The 16,374-nt window shown below is 45.6% G+C and overlaps 1 protein-coding gene across 3 annotated transcripts in view; it reads right to left on the reverse strand.

The window, feature by feature from the left end:
* Positions 1-813: 813 nt before the first annotated feature.
* Positions 814-16,374, reverse strand: part of col12a1a (collagen, type XII, alpha 1a) — a 41,103-nt gene continuing 25,542 nt past the window's right edge. For 2 of the 3 annotated variants that reach the window (XM_011616046.2, XM_011616041.2), the window contains 31 exons: positions 16,040-16,163; positions 15,809-15,951; positions 15,587-15,716; positions 15,024-15,143; positions 14,783-14,932; positions 14,576-14,692; positions 14,350-14,502; positions 14,168-14,242; positions 13,676-13,815; positions 13,460-13,583; positions 13,223-13,366; positions 12,930-13,094; positions 12,713-12,751; positions 12,487-12,625; positions 11,817-11,959; positions 11,319-11,428; positions 7,957-8,115; positions 7,698-7,775; positions 7,089-7,175; positions 6,772-6,825; positions 6,574-6,669; positions 6,315-6,368; positions 5,420-5,473; positions 5,174-5,227; positions 4,595-4,666; positions 4,481-4,516; positions 4,330-4,396; positions 4,050-4,232; positions 3,847-3,924; positions 2,895-3,065; positions 814-1,620 (listed from right to left, as the gene is read on the reverse strand). In XM_011616046.2, coding sequence (XP_011614348.2) covers positions 1,472-1,620; positions 2,895-3,065; positions 3,847-3,924; positions 4,050-4,232; positions 4,330-4,396; positions 4,481-4,516; positions 4,595-4,666; positions 5,174-5,227; positions 5,420-5,473; positions 6,315-6,368; positions 6,574-6,669; positions 6,772-6,825; positions 7,089-7,175; positions 7,698-7,775; positions 7,957-8,115; positions 11,319-11,428; positions 11,817-11,959; positions 12,487-12,625; positions 12,713-12,751; positions 12,930-13,094; positions 13,223-13,366; positions 13,460-13,583; positions 13,676-13,815; positions 14,168-14,242; positions 14,350-14,502; positions 14,576-14,692; positions 14,783-14,932; positions 15,024-15,143; positions 15,587-15,716; positions 15,809-15,951; positions 16,040-16,163 — 3,408 coding nt within the window. In that variant the 3' untranslated portion in view covers positions 814-1,471. Of the gene's footprint in view, positions 1,621-2,341; positions 2,476-2,894; positions 3,066-3,846; positions 3,925-4,049; positions 4,233-4,329; positions 4,397-4,480; positions 4,517-4,594; positions 4,667-5,173; positions 5,228-5,419; positions 5,474-6,314; positions 6,369-6,573; positions 6,670-6,771; positions 6,826-7,088; positions 7,176-7,697; positions 7,776-7,956; positions 8,116-11,318; positions 11,429-11,816; positions 11,960-12,486; positions 12,626-12,712; positions 12,752-12,929; positions 13,095-13,222; positions 13,367-13,459; positions 13,584-13,675; positions 13,816-14,167; positions 14,243-14,349; positions 14,503-14,575; positions 14,693-14,782; positions 14,933-15,023; positions 15,144-15,586; positions 15,717-15,808; positions 15,952-16,039; positions 16,164-16,374 lie in introns of those variants that run through there. The other variant, XM_011616055.2, reaches the window with a different exon arrangement.

Consider the following 16,374-nt stretch of genomic DNA (forward strand, 5'->3'; position numbering starts at 1 on the left):
TCTCAAAATGGCTGTGTTGATGCTGGATTCTTTTGAATCGTTGCATTAATTTATTTCATATAATGGATTTTTAACACATCATAGAAATGTTTGCCTTCACCTTTCGGTGCCCTGTGGATTAATGAGGGTTTTGTTCAGGGACTTTGTCAGGTGTTGACAGATCAACCTTGATGGCCTCGCCCTAAGTGCAACATCCCCAGCAGGGCTTGTAGCGTCATCTGACTCAAAGCTGTGTGTCAGAGATCGGCCATTTGCACAACATAATCATTTTCTCCCTGACAATAAGCAGGAGTCCCTCAGAGAGAGGGGGCACCAGCTTCATGGGTGGCCTGGCCTTTCTCTTTGAATAAAGGGTCTTTCTGTGCCCATCCTGCCCATTACTAACGTGTTGGGAGCAGAGGCTGGAGGTGCGACCTTCGGATTTCTGCAGGTACAGCTGTAGCTCTTATCAATTCTTAAATTGGTCGTGACGCTGAGAACGTGACAAATAAAATGGAGTTCTGGCCCCATTCCTTGTTGTGATGTTTTTAATAATGCTTCAGCATTGGTGGAGCTCCTCTGTACATATGCTTGAGTTAAAAACAGCAGAACTTAATCTGTGTCTCATATCTTCATTTCTTGTCTGCAGACATTAACATTTACAAACAAAAGGAATTTTCCCAGAGCTGATGTCACGCCAAAAATGTATTTTTATTATTGAGTTATTATTATTGAAGTCAACAAGCCGCCCGTCAAAAGCTCGAGATGTGAGCTGAAAATCTGAGAGACTGGATTCAGCAAAGTGTGACATATAAAAACAAGCAGAGGCGAGTGTTACATTTTCAGTAGTTTTATTGAAAAATGCCTCTTCTGATTCAGAAATAAATAAGAAAATAATGGTGTGTGTGGAATTCACAAAATGTGCAGTTACAACATGAGAAAAGCTAATCTAACTCCATAACCGAAACCAAACTGCATAGATAGAAAACAACTATATTCTGACTTCCTCGGTAAATATACACAAACATGCAATTCCACCATTTGGTACCACAAAAAAAAAAGAAAGAAAAAATATGTTTGGATTCTTACACTAGGTCAGATTACCACTTGGTTTACAGAAATGAAGCGATCTTTGGTGGCGATCTTATGGAGTATGTGAAACAGCTGACATCAGGAGCGCGTGAAGCCTGTGACGTGTCTTAAAACATGCGTACTGTCTTTTCTGACATACTTCTTGCAGAGTTGTAACATGATTAGTGCATTACACAGTCTGGAGCAGATCAACGGTAAATGGGGGGGTGGGTGGGTGTAACGACGTCATAATATTTCTGGAATTTAGTTTGGTCAAATTTCCCACGTTAAAAAAAAAAAAAGATAAATATAGCCAGGGGTATCAAACCCATATAAGTACTAGCTTTGTTCTGCTAATCAGTTCATCCTCTCATGCGTGATCCTGGAAGTAATTTCAGCGTGACGCTTTCTCTTACTGTTGCTATGATGTTAGCGTTTCTGTGTTGTCTTGGGGTAGTGATCGCTTTCCACGCCGGTTTTGTGAGTTACCGGCTGATTGTACTGTCCCAAACCCTCCAGATGGCTCCACAGGTATGGGCACTACCTCAGGTTCAGGCGGGTACTGGCCGGCTAGAAACATATTTGGGACGGCAGATCAAATAAACTGTTCTTTCTGCAACTGTTCACATGCACAATTTAAATAATATTGCACTCTCAAATTCCAAAATAAGAAAAATCCCTCTCAGATGACTGCAAAATGAACAAAAAAAAAAGAAAAAGTTTTGAACTGACGTGAGGACATTTAGAATAAAATTCATAAAGCTAAGTGCTAATAAAACGCAATAAAAAATAACCAGCTCTTATTACAGAGAACACGTGGAAATGGTGGGATAGCAATTTTAGGTGCTAACTGTTCAACATACAGGATAAACATGATGATTAACAGTACAAATGGAACATGCTTCAATCTAGACCAGGGCTGATTTGCCCACTTAAGGCATCGTAAACGGAGGTTATGCTGGTGGTCAGTAAGCAGAGGGTTACGAGGCACAAGCTCAACACAGATGTTAACTCGGGTTTTAGTGACGTCCCGCTCTATACAATCATTTACATGGCACCAACACTCTTATTTACACAAATCACCTCTATGGGAACTTTCTGCTACAGCATCTTCTTGGTTAGTACTTGCTCTGGATGGGATCTATACATGCTCCTTCCCTCGTAGAAACGCTCAGTCTGTGTTTAGTTTCCCCCCAACCGTTCGATCAAGATGCAAACAGGCCAGCGGGTTGCCATCGCTGTAGCTTGTAGCTGTGAGATGATGTTAGTGCCAGTCTGCTCCATTGTTTTGTTACTGTTTTGAATGTTCAATTTTTTTCTTTATTTTTAACGTCCGTGGCGAATTTCCTTACATGCCCCCACGGCAACTGGGCAAACATCTCAGAAACAGGACTTCAAAGTGTGAGTGGCGCGGAAAATGTTAACCTGAAAATAGTGTAAAGAGGAAGGGGGTGAGTTTTATTTCTGTGGTACAAGGTTAAAAGCAACTCATCATTCAGGACTAGCTACGATGCTTTACATGCCAGCTTCAATGTCAAATGTATGGAGGTACTGAATCACAGAGGATCCCGACTGACAGTCCGTTAAACGCCGCCCTCCCCTCCCTCCGATGATAGAACCTGGCAGTCGCTGGTAGTCAATGAGGTCCAGCACTCGCTAAGCATCATTACTCAGAAATAAAATGGAGCTTTGGAGCTCTTTTGGGTCAAAAATCAGACCTCTGTTGTATTTATATCTCCACACATTTTCCACAGGAAGAAACAGTTGCAGTTAGTCTGCATCCGCATTTATCTACCTCACATGTTCTCTACTGTAAATCCATGCAGGGTCTTGCTAATCTGTACCTGTGTATCCTTGTCCGTTGTAAGGAATTCCAACACACTGAGAGGAATCGCAATATCCAGGGGGTCCAGATGGTCCCCTCACTCCTGGAGTACCCGAGCGACCCGGAGGGCCGCGAGGCCCAGCGGAGCCAGAAGGACCCGGGGAACCTGTTCTCGACTCTCCTTGTTGCCCTGCGTATGGGTGAGAGAGGGTGGGTGAGCTTAAAACACAAAACCAGTGACACAGCTCAATTAAAAGTCTAGAGCTGTGTAGAGTTACCCCATGCCACCCCCCTTTCAACACCCCCCCCCCCCCCCCAACACCCCCAACACCCCCATCCCACCAGCCTCGACTGTCTAGACGATAAAATCTCAGGATGGAAAATCCCCCCCCCTCCTGCTTCTTTTTCTCTCCCCTAAGTGAGCCCATGTGTTCTGAAGGAAGCCATCAAAGAAAGCGAGTTGTGCAACAATCTCTTCCTCTCACACTCTCACACTCTCACACACACACACAAACACTCACACACACACACACACAACAGTGAGTCATCGGCGTAGACCCACTGACACTCGGTGGTTCCTCACTTCATTCACAGAAACAGAGATGTCAGTGTTTTTGTGGAGTGAACACATCAACAGCTTCCTGATGTTTTCACAAAGCTCTCCAAATCAGAATGGTTTTGATGTAGTGAGCAGAAAAAACACACGACTCGAAACACATTTTAAAAAAAGACAAATGGCCTCTTCTGAGCACACAAATCAGCCTGACTAGTATTTTCTTGTTCCAAAGATCGTTTCTAGAATTACACCATGGCTCTGACTAAAGGTGGATTTATGAATACCAAACTTCCAGTCCAACACAACAAGGAAGGAAGGAAGGAAGGAAGGAAGGAAGGAAGGAAGGAAGGAAGGAAGGAAGGAAGGACTGGACATACAAAGACACAATATACAAATCTGTGGGAAGCTCTCCTACCTGGGGGCCCAGGTGGACCTCTTTGTCCTCTGATACCAGTTCCTGGTTGTCCCCTCTCTCCCTTCTCGCCTGGCAAGCCTTTGTCAAAACAAAACCAAATTCAAAACTCACATTTACCAGTTCCTCAGATAATAATGTGCTTTTTTTGCATCTGCATCTTCAGCAGCCTCCAACCACAAAGCGTTCAGAAAAAGAAATGTCACCTCTTTCTCCTTGATTTCCAGGCAAACCAGAGTTTCCAGGGAAACCTGTCCGTCCAGGTTGTCCAGGCTCTCCGCGGATTCCTTGGTCACCTGGGGTTCCAGGAGGACCGGGGGGACCGGGAGAGTTGCTGCGGTATCCCGAGGGAACCTGGTTCAGCATCATTTCAACCCTGGTCATCTGGCCTGAAGGAAATGAAGACGTTGGTTTTAATTTGCCTATATATCAACACCCCGACCCCCCAACAGAGATTTCTGGAAGAGGGAGAATAGCTTTGCTCACTGTTGACGAGCTGCTCGCAAACTTGTCTTGCAATGGAGCGCATCATGTGCTGGGATGCAAAGTCTCCCTGGAAACCAAAAGAATAACATGCTGAGATCAGGATTCCTTCCTGACAGACAGAGTTGTAATAATGTAATTAACTCAAACGTACCCGTTCTCCCTTCTCTCCCTTGAGTCCAACAGGTCCCTATAAGAGCGACGAACAGCGTTAGAACAATCAAAAACCTGCATTTCACATTGTGGCTACTCTTTTGCCAATACATACTGGGTTTCCTGGATCTCCCTGCTTTCCTGGTTTCCCAGTAATTCCCTGTACTCCTGGATTTCCAGGGTTTCCCTGGACGGACACATAGAAAGTGTTCTCAAATCTCTTTGCACGAGGCGCCATTACCAACATTTAACTCTGCTAATCATTAGGTAACCAGTGTTGGAAACTTTATACGCTTCCACATCTGCAGAGGTGGGATGTGGGCATGAAGCAGACAGGAAAACAGTGGAAACACACATGCACAACAGCCAACGGTGGGATGATGACCCCCCAACACACACACACACACACACACACATGCTCATACATGCCAGTCAGCATTAATTAGAAAACCGAAATGGGTTTGCTGTTTGTGAGTTTTAAACCAGCACACTGTGCCAGTTGTTTGTGATTGTGATGGTAGAATTAAGGCCAAACAACAGCCAAAAACGAGGCTCGAACCCCCTCCTCGTTAGAGTCAGAGGGGCCCCCGCAGTTTTGATTGGGAACAATTCATGCAGTCATATCAGGAAACGGCACGTGCGCCAAGGTAATTTGGCTCTTGACTCCACACGTTCTAAGCACGTCGACTCTCACCATGGGCCCTGGTGGGCCTCTGGGTCCAGACGACCCCTCCTTCCCTGGTGGCCCCTGCGAAGAAACAAAGTACAATCACACATAAGTTAAAGTTCACTGGGGACCTCATTCATGCAATACATCAGTGTCAAGGCCCCATATTGGCTTCAGCCACGAGTCTTTTTAAATGACTCAATTAGGGCTGTCGTGTCCATTTGCAAGCTCTAAAGAGTGTGCACATCGAGGAGGCGTGGGGGGGCGTCTTACCCGTGCTCCTGCAGGTCCGACTGGGCCTAGAGGACCACGCTGCCCGGCAGAACCCTGTTTAAAAAAAACAGACACACTTTATTAAGTGCTAACAGTCAGGAACAGAATATTTGCACAGCTCCCCAGTGCCCCCATCACAGCAGATTCTACATCTGTAGGTTTCCACTCATTTCGCCAAAGATAATACATCATCCTTTTTTCCAAATCCTCGGGAACTTCTCCCTTGTCTGTTGACAGATGGTTGGTAGACATCTGCCTAGACAGCAGTTTTACAATAAAGGCCATTGTCTGAGGCAACTGGGACAATGGCGCCAACAGATTCTGAAGTTCACGGAAGAACTTTCTCCCATGTCGGAATTTGCTCATTCAGAGGAATGAATAAGCAGTTGTGATGCTCTCCCGAGCAGAAAAGTGGGAGTTGGGTGAATGACGATGACGTGCAGCTGCCAAATTTAATGCTTCGAATAAAAAAGTAGTTACCCTGAAGGAAGGGGGGGGGGGTTCTGACAGAAATCTCTCCAATTTTACCCGCAACAGTTTTGTCCTCCGCCTGACATCTAATGTAAGTACAGTAAAGAAGCTTCAACCCTGAAACAGAGTCACGATCATCATCAATTACAAGGCTGGGAAAGAACATGTTCCATTCCCCTATTTCCTCTCTGGTCACCCGCGTCTGTGCTTCATAATAATTTAACTGCCTCACTGGCTTTCTACCGTTTGTCAATCACTGGGCTGAACTGAGCGTGTGGGTCTCCCTGAGGATGGCATGGCCAACCTCCCACTCCGACTGTGGTTTTAATCTCGCTGAGTGGACTGAAAGCAGCAGCGCCGCTCTCGATGGATCGTCTCTTGTTTCCTGTTCGTAAGCCACAAAATGAGAGGGGAGTTTACTTACTTGAACACCAGGCTGGCCCGGATCTCCACGATCTCCCTTTGGTCCTTGGCGACCCTGAAAGTGGAGAAGAAGGTTTGGAAAAGGAGTTCTGGTCTCTGTTTTACGCTGTCTGGCGTCATATATGACTAGAAAATCCCTATGAGGGCGCTGCCTGTTAGGTGGGAGTGCGTATTTAAACCAGCTTTTCAGGACTTGATGGGTCTTTAAACTGTGCAATTACATCTGTGTGAACGCTCAGTGTGGTTTCAGGTGGACTTACAGGTGATCCAGGTAGAGACAGTCCATTAGGACCCTGTGGACCTGGTGGTCCCATTGAGCCTGGGAGACCTGGCTCACCACGTGGACCCATTGGACCCTGAAACATTTCCCGGGTGAAAAGATAAGTGCTTACGGATAAGTCCAGAATTGGTCTTTCGTGTAACTTAACAACATTTGCAATTAAGTCATAGACACTCACGGAGTTGCCCTTTTCTCCTCTGTCTCCCCGTGGTCCCTTAGATCCTGGGCCTCCCTGGAAAAGACAGAATTAGAATATAACAAATCCAGACTCCGAACAGAACTGAAACCTCCAAAACTTCCCAAACCCTTACTGGATCTCAGTTCAGCAAGAACTCATATTCCAGTTACTCTCTTCATTATTAAAGCCCCTCTTTCCAAAATGGTAAAACAACACCGCCTCAATTATCTCAGGTGCAATATGGATTCACCATCATCCTCAAATCAAATTTGACTTCTGATAAAACCATTTCAGCTAAACTGTAATCGCATCTTTACCGGAGGTCCAGAAGGTCCTGGTGCTCCAATGCTGTCCTGTGTGCATGTGCAGGAGTGGGGGAGGGAGGGACACTTGGCCTCGTCTCTCTATGAAAAGACAAACCCATCAGAATCAGTAGGACCATCACAGAACCACGTGTAAGACCCCCCCACAATCGCATCATCATGCTGCCATTAGCTTGATGCATTGAGATCTGCTCCAAATTGCAGGTGAATTACTTATAATTGGATAAATGCGCCTGTGTGGTGAATGAAAATAAACGGCAGGACCTGCAATCTGGAGCAATACTTGCTCTCGTGTAAGTGGGAGCTCGTACTAGCAACAATACAATTAGCACAATTAGCCAGCGCACACGAGCCACTTTAGCTCAGTAGAGATGATTTCTTTATAAACATCTAGTTAGGAGCCTGATGAGAACATGCCAATATAGCATAAACGTCTGAGCAGATACGCGTGAATACAGTGGAAAATCCTCTGACACACAGCAGATTAAAGGGACAGAATTCAAGATTAATGGGGCAAATTAGCTACAATTACTCCAACATGTGCATCAAAACACTCCATGTATAGCAGCAGCATTTCGACACCATTCTAAAACCAACACTTACTGTTGCGGGCAGGTCGCAGCATTTGTCTCGGCTGATCCAGCTTAAGCTGCAAATAATATCGAACATCTGGAGCTGGAACTGCACAAGAGAAGAAAACATACATCAAGATGCCGTAAAGCAGATGCAGACAGCAGAGACCTCGGGAGGACGAGACACACGCAGGACTCCGTCCCTGCGAGCCAGCGGCAACAGTTAAGACTCAATTTTTGCCTCTTGGAAACGGTTCGTTCTGGAAATGTATGCTTTTATTTTCGCTTACTGTTGCAGACTGCCTCCTTCCACCTCCAGACTTGACCATCTTGCCAAGCACTTCGTAGCCGTCCAGCGTGATGTTGTTGGCTGCTTTAATGGGCCTCTCTGCCACCTCTTGACAGTCCAGGTTGATCTTGACTTTGTCTGGAGAGACCGTGATGTGGAGCTGTGGGGGGAAAGAACGAGGCTTCAGCTAAACACAACATTCTTGACTTCTTAATGCCAACCGGCAACGCGTTTTTCATTTAAAATGCCATCGTGCATCAAGAGGGACAAGGCTCAAACAACCTCAGTGAACCCTTCAAGGGCCTTTTTTGGCTTATTAAAGAGCTGATACCACGCTCGGCATAATTGCAGGGTTCCGGGCATCATTTCGCCCCTTCTGATGTTGATTATAGTTTCCATTGTTTCCCAAGAGTGGTCAATGATTTGGCAAAAGGCTGCTGCTTGATTCCTGCGGAGCTGAATGGACCATAAAGAAGGCAAAACGACAAGGTTTGCTTTTCCAGTTGGAGTTTCAAGCAACAACACAAGATGACAAAGTGCCAGAAGGTTCCTCTCAAACTCCCCGCTCAACATCTTGAAACAATATCGTTTGCGGCCTGCCATCACACGTCCTACACTTTCCATACTTTTCCTCCATAGTTGCAAATTTTCCCCAGCTCGACAGGGAGACAAGCGCTCTTTATGTCAGGAGAAGCAAGCCACCATTTTTCTACAAAGACCGCACCGACCACAGACAAGGCCACAGTCCTTGGCAACCAATCACAAACTTACAGTTGACTTCCTTGGCGACGGATCAAACCATCCGGTCAGCCACAAAGAGAGAGGGGTGTCATTTATCCCAGCGTCTTGATTACACCCCAATGCTTCTGTGGGCTTACCAAAACATATTTGGACGATCTAGCAGGAGGCCAAATAATGAGCAAGAACATATTACCTCACCGATCGGCAAGCAAACATAAAAAAGGACGACGTTCACTGGAAAATAGGGTCTCAGGAAACTAGCTGGCTAGTGACCAGCACTTGTACAGTCGATATCTGCTGCTGAGTGTCAACCCTCTACAGTCAAAGTGCGCATCCACACACACGAGCAGTCATGATTCCCGTCACTTTAGATCTTATGGTCCTTGGCTCTTCTTTCAGGATTCTTTCATTAGCTTCATGCATGCATTCAAGAATGGGTTTCACTACATGAGTCCAAGACTCTGATTTAGCAATGAACTAATCAGGAAAAATCCATTTGCTTTTCACATTTTTGCCGACCTGCTGACTTCATTTTCACGGTTCTCTGTGTTGCCTGGCACATGCTAGCAGGCTGCTTGATTACCTTTTAATTTCCGGTATTTCTAGATTATTAGAAATAGCCCAAAGATGTACTTTTTTAAACACCACAATGAGAGCAGTGAGAGCACAATTTCACAAGAAAAAAACATCGTCTCTGTCTAAAGTAGCGTACGTATAAGTTGGAACATGGAGAGGAAAGTCTAAAGGACGTTTACAGCTCTCAACAACAAGGTTTGTGTGTGTTTTCAGCGAGGGGGGTGAAGTTCAGGGTCAGCGCCTCACTACAGCAGCTCACACACTCGTGCTCCTACCAGTGTGACGCTGAAACCATTGACTGGCTGCTACAACTCATGGAAAATGTCTTCTTCACTCCAATCAACAGGAAAATTCTCCTGGCTGACTCCCACTCCTCCAGTGTGGGAGGGGATTCCCTGGTGGGCTAGTGAGTGGCTAACATCTGTAAAAGTCATCAGTGAGAGCTTTCCCACATGTTCAACTACCGGTATACCATGACCCCCTTCCTCAGGCAGTGTAACTCCTTATTACCTCAAAGCCCCAAATCTACCAGAAGCCTGGCAGATACACAACAAAAACAGAAACAAAATGCTGAATTATGGTCATTTTAACACAAAGAAACTGATGACTCCGAAGCTCTGCAGAGTTCTTGGATTGTAGCAATTAAGAAATATTTTGGGCCGTTTATTAGTTATTCTTTTTTGAATGCTAATACTGTGAGGAAGCAAATCTGAAACCTGAGGGTTTTTTTTTTCCTTTCTCTGGACACATAAATAATAGCCCAGGCCTCCAGACTGACGCATGTTGAGGTCGGTCTGAAACAGCTACGGACAAAGTGTTGGGAAGCCACAGACAGCATGTTAATGCACACCGGCAGCGGCGGCCAGGAAATAAGAAGCTAGGTAGACCACTGTAGGTTCACCGGAGTATGGAATAAAAACATCGACTTCCCCACAAAACTGGCCACTGAATGTACAGTCAGGCCAGCGTCTCCATCGCAGCCACAACCAGAGAGTTTACACGCACACGTGCATACACATATGAATCAGGCCGCTGTCCAAGTGGACCAGCCATGATGTCATTTTTATCCAGATGACCCATCATACAGTTTCCAGGGTTCCGTTCCCCTTAATTAAACGCATGATGCTGGATGGCGAAACAGAAAAGCCAGTTGAGGAAAATGCTCTGATGTTGGAGCCAATTTATCGCTCACGGCAGCTCAGGAAGCAGACGGCCTGTTATATCAGATAAGACCGTGGTGCATTTTAAAAAGGGGTCAATCTGATTAGCTTTGAAACTGCAGTTGGACAGCGATTCCCAAGTCATTCCAGGTCACGATGGAAACATATAGCTCCTCATTATTCTGGCCTCTGCACCGCACTGTGATGGGATGCAACAAAGGATGCTTTGCAGCCACTAAATGTTAACACTTGAAACTATTATTCTCTTTTTTTTATGTTGCCTGAAAACATCTAAGGGTGGAACAAGAACACTAAGGCATTCTAAAGTTTAACGTGAGAACCTTTTTATTACAGCTTTTCGACACCAAACACATGGTGGGATGTAGTCTGTGCCATTTAGATGCATTATGGGAAATAGTTTGGAAACGGCACCAAAAATCTGTATTTCTTGAGTCTTTCTGTAAGTAAAGCTTAAAATTTATGGTGGAAAAACGCTTCTATAAAAGTATAACAAGGACAAATAAACTTCAACTGAGTTGGTGGCAGCTGGTGCTAAATGTCAGCTCAGACTGCTTTGGAATTCCTGATTACCAGGATATCCTTCGGTCTTGATGTGGTCAAACCGCCGTGATTACTGTAACCATACATATTACAAGCAGTCTGTGCGGTATCAAAGTTTTCCCTAAATGCGTTCATAGTCTCCAAAAGCCATTTATCATGCCAACTAACCGTGGTCGGAAAAGACGAGAGATGAAGCGCAATTAAAAACCAGGCCTAGCCTGACAGCAGGGCAGCCTTCTTGAGATGGAGGGCAGGTAAAAAATGAACAGACTTAAAACCGATACATGAATAACATCATTATATGGCATGCACATAATGCACGCACCTTGTGGAAGCTACCATGGAAAACCCGTTTCACTTGCTCCTGATTGAATGTGGCTTTCTGGATCTCGCCTCGAGTGTCCTTGTTGTAGAATGTGATTGTTTTGCTGGAAGCTGAAAGGAGAAGAGTCTGGATTAATACCTGAGACTTGGTTATTGTGCTGAGGCACGCAAGGCACAGACAGGATGGCAGAGTAGGCTTCTCCGGAGAGCCAAGGTGGATTATGTGCAAGCTCCTATTTGCTTCAAAATTTTATTACACTTATAAAACATACATACAAATAAATGGGAGGCTGAAAGAATTCAAGTTGAATTCCAAAATTGCAATTTAATTCAGTGCAGTCTGCCATTTTTCAATAGGCCTGATCTGACAAAGATCAATTAGCTTTGGTTGTCCAAACAGGCTGAGGAATTGAGGTATAACATCTCTGGTTTCTAATCCAGTCCAGCTGTGCACGCCTTAGCTCAGCTCCCCAGCTGAGGGCCATACGAGGATACTTACGGTTGAGGCTGACCCCGACTTCAGGGTTGTTGTTTTTGTCGGAAATCTGCCAGATATCAAAGGGTTCCGAGGGCGAATCGGGCAGCAGGCGGAAGAGGAGGACGATAGTGTAAGATGGGGGTAGACCCTCCGGATGGATCTCCCTGTTAGTGTTAAAAACATACATCCGCATTACACCCAGACTGTCACCAGCAAATCCTGTAACAACGGTGTAGCATCCGCCCTGTCAAGCTAGCTGTAAACAATCGCCGTTCTCCTGGTGGACTGGCAGGAACAACCCACATGCTGAAATCATTTTCAGAAGGTTTCCATTTGTGCAAATTAAGACAATTGCCCCCCACCACAGCAAATCCACGAGGTTATAAACATATTTACAAAGCATGTTGGAAAGCTCTGGATTTCTGCACTTGGCCAACACCATTTAAAGCATGACCCAGGGGGGAATTATTGTTTTCCTGCGTAACATAGGTGAGAGGACAACCTGTTAAAACATATTTAATGTGTTACTCTTCATTTCTAGGGAAAAGACTCCTGAGACCACAAAGGCTGTTGAGGATCTTTGTTGAGACATGACTCTGGGCTGAGCGATAAGGCTGGAAAGATGCATGTTATGACACTCCCACTCTGTCTGGTTGACACACCGCAAATAACCATTAGCTTGAAGTCTTACTTGGTTGGCTGGTTTATGAAGGAATCTTTGTGCACCCTGTAGGCAATGTAGCTGTTGAAGGAGCCCGGCTCCATGGAAACACCGTTCATTCCGGCAAAGGTCTTGTCTGTAATATTGAAGGCCTCCAGCATCCTGAAGCCTGCAGAAGGATGGAAAATGACCATTGTAGCACAGTATTTCTTGTGACTGACAACAACTTCAGGGGGAAATTGATGATGCTGCTTACCAGGTGTTGTGTACCCATTGATGTAGATCAGAGGGCAAGCTAGGGCAGGACAAAAAAGATTTAGACATCTGGAAAAACAGACTGGAAAGAAAGTGACTTGTACTTTTCCTGACCCCCCCCTGAAAGTGTAGTAAGCAAACCTTGATTGGTGTTAAAAAGTGTTAAAAAGTAAAACAGAACTTAATTATATGATGAGAAATTCAATAATCTGTCTTACTGGAAGTGGCTGTTTCACAGATGAAAGTGATCAAGTTGTCTTGGATCTTGGCGAAAGCATCATAATCGTCTACAACAAACACGTGTCTCTCGCTGGGTTTGCTGCCGATGATTCTCAACTCGGTCATGTCTACGTCGGCCACTCCCACCACAAAGACGCTGTAGCCTGCAGGAATGAATAAAAGGCTTTATTAAATGAAGCGGATCAGTTTGGGAGGACACCAAGTCAAGTGGATTATGAAAACCAGCTCTGATGCGAATGCACACAAAGCAGATGAATTCTGCCACGCCTACCAGAGTGCTGCAGTTTCTCCGCACTCTTCTTCACGTCGTCCTGGGAACGTCCATCGGTGAGTACCACCAACACCTTTGGCACGTTCCTCCTCATGCCGTTGTCTGAGGTGAAGACTTTCTCATAGACGTGCTTCAGAGCGATGCCTGGAGCAGAAGAGGACATATACCCATGTCTGATCGGAACAACTTTTCTTTATAAAATCAACTACAACGGCTTTATTTTTCTCAGTGCCACACCTGTCTTGGTGTTTCCTCCTCTGTAGCGCACAGATTTCAAAGCTGATATCACGACGCCTTTGTTATAGTAAGTGTTGAGTTTGAATTCTGTTTTGGCGTCATCACTGTACTGCACCAGTGAAACCTGTTCAAGGAGACAAAACGATGGATATTGAAAGAGTATAATTCAACAAAGACATCTTTTGAGAAGCCACGGAGAGTTTAACCTGCACGCACCTGCATGCCGTTGGGGCTGATCACGTCAAATGCTCCGATCATGCTCGTGACAAATTGGATCACCTTGTTGAAGCTCTCGTCGCCGATACTCCAGGAACCGTCGATGAGGAAGACTAGGTCTGCCTTGGCACCTTTGCACACTGAGCACGGATGCAAAAATGTTTGTCAAAGAAACAGTTTATGGCCTTATCGCACTGGGCTCTGCGTTTTTTGGAAAAGTAAGGATGTGTCTCAAAAACTATTATTACACAGAATTGTTCTCATTCTATATCTTATTTTGAAGATTGAAAATGGTGCTTTCAGCCACTTCTAACTGCCACACACAATGGCAAATCTTGCTGCCTGGAATTGCAGAGGTCCCAGACGATTGTCTCATTGATGTTAAATTTGGGGGAAACGCACAGGCTGCCCAAAGTTCATGTCTCTACAGTATCTGAAGATCTCAGAAGCATGGGCTGTTTGATATCACGCCAATGTGACAGAGATCCTCACCATCCAGTGCAGGCGGGACTGTTGCAGGAGCGGGAGGGGTGGGAGGTTGGGTTGGCACCGCTGTGGTTCTGACCACTGAAGAACAGAAGAGAAACTTGCATTCAACCATGAGTTTCAATGAACTGGAGGGTTTTGGCATCTCATAAGTCCACATTACAGTAGCGCAGAGAATGTTATCTTACGTGTCTTCTCCTGCACGCTGACCCCGGGTCCCTCCAGGTTGGGGGTTTGAGTGTACACTGTTGCATTGTAAAGGGTGTCAGGGCTCAAACCGTCGAAGCAATAGCTGCTCTCTGAGCCCCTGACAGTGATCTCCTGGGCTCCGTTTTTGGATTCTGCTGATGCAGAGACAAGATCAGAGTGGCAGAAGGTTTATTATGTGTAGCATGCTGAGAGTAATGCACTTACGGTCCAGAGGGTTGACTTTGAGTCTGTAGGAGGTGGCCGCTCTGTGAGGGGTCCATCGGATGCAGAAGGAGTCATGGTCGACATTGTAGGTGGTCAGGTCCGTCACATTCAGGTACACTAAAGGGAAGCATGACTCTCACTATGGGTTCTTCTTCAACGAGGGTTTAGACAATGTAAACTCGAAACTCAAAATTCATTCTCCCTTACATGTGGTGCCTTCACCATCCAGAGGTTTACTGGAGCCTTTGTCATATTGTGCCAGGACCTCAAGGTCATATGTGGTTCCAGGTTTCAAGTTATGCAGTTGGTGAGAGGTGACATCCCCAACAAAGACCTCTGTGTAATCCTCTGTAGAGTCTGAAATGGACAGAGGTGGTTTAAGAAAATGTCCAAAAATGTGCATCCAATTAGAATCACCACACATGATCCTACACCAACACGCTCATACCTTTGGGCTTGTAGAGCAGCTTGTATCCATTAACCTTAGAGGGGGCGGGGTCCCAGGACACCCGGAAGCGAGTGTACCATTCGTCAGAAACGCGAAGGTTTCGGGGTCCGAGCATATCCACTGTGGAGCACCAATACAGGCCAGTCAACACAGTGTATTCCTCAGTGTATCCAGTTTCAGTGACCTCTCAGCATGGTCATTATTAAAGCATGAACATGATGATTGGCACATCTCACCATATTATCTAGAGGAGCAGGGTTTTGATAGTACTGCACTTGTTTAAAAGAAAAATGACTCTCAGGCTTCAGCCAGCACAGGAAGCGCCCTCGCTCAAGAGCACGGCCAAATCTTGATTCTCTGGCAGGGACTCCTTATGCTTTAAGCCTTTCCAAAAAAGGGGCAGTAATCCCACTGTTTCTGATTTAGTCATATTGTCTTAGACTCTAAAGTAACTCATCCCTGTCCTTGTTTTTCTTTCTTGTTGATTCCAGACTGCTAGTCCGTGTGTGTCTGTGTGTGTATTCAGACATACACAACAGATAGTATGGATAAAATATACATACACGTGCGTCCATTTCCTTCCAACTCTCCTCCAGGTCCGTCATCATAGATGGCCGTCACTTTGATGTTATAAGGAGTGTCTGGATCCAGGTTCGGCAGAAGAACATTGTTCCTGTTTGCTGGTACTGTAGTCTGCCATACCCATGGGTTGAGGGAAGATTAAATTAGATGATTAAATCAGATTTGTCCTTTCTTTAACTTTGTGGACTTGTCAGCACGCTTACATATTCCTCAATGGGGTCTCCGGTAGTTGGAGCGTAGGTGATGCGGTATTGCGTCACAGGGCCTATAGCAGGTTCCCAGCTGACAGTGAGTGAGCTGGTGGTTGGGTCATATACCTGCACGTTCCTTGGTCCACTACGTGGCACTGAGGGTGCATAAATACGTACAACGTGAACATCTTCATGTATCCAGACCCTGTGCGATGAGCTCTTATGCTGTGTTTGGGTTCTTACGTGTCTTTCCAGCGTCACTGATAGCTGGACCCTCGCCATCGCTATACAGAGCAACCACTCCTACATTGTAATCAGTGTCTGGGAGCAACTGCTCCAGGAAGGCTGTGGTCCCTGGTACCACAATCTGCACCCAAAAAAAATGATATATGTGTCAGCGCAATACCAATACCCCTACAGATGATTAAACTCAGGCAAAGACACAGAATATTCAAAGTGTTTTCCGCTCAGTCGAGAAATCTGTGTAGGAGCGTGCAGACATGATAGATATTCCCACCCATTGCATACAAAAGGATCATTCGTCTCTGTGTTGGCAGCTGCTGCTGTTGTCCCCTCCC

The sequence above is a fragment of the Takifugu rubripes genome, chromosome 2, assembly GCF_901000725.2.
Source record: "Takifugu rubripes chromosome 2, fTakRub1.2, whole genome shotgun sequence".
In the NCBI taxonomy this organism is placed as follows: Eukaryota; Metazoa; Chordata; class Actinopteri; order Tetraodontiformes; family Tetraodontidae; genus Takifugu; species Takifugu rubripes.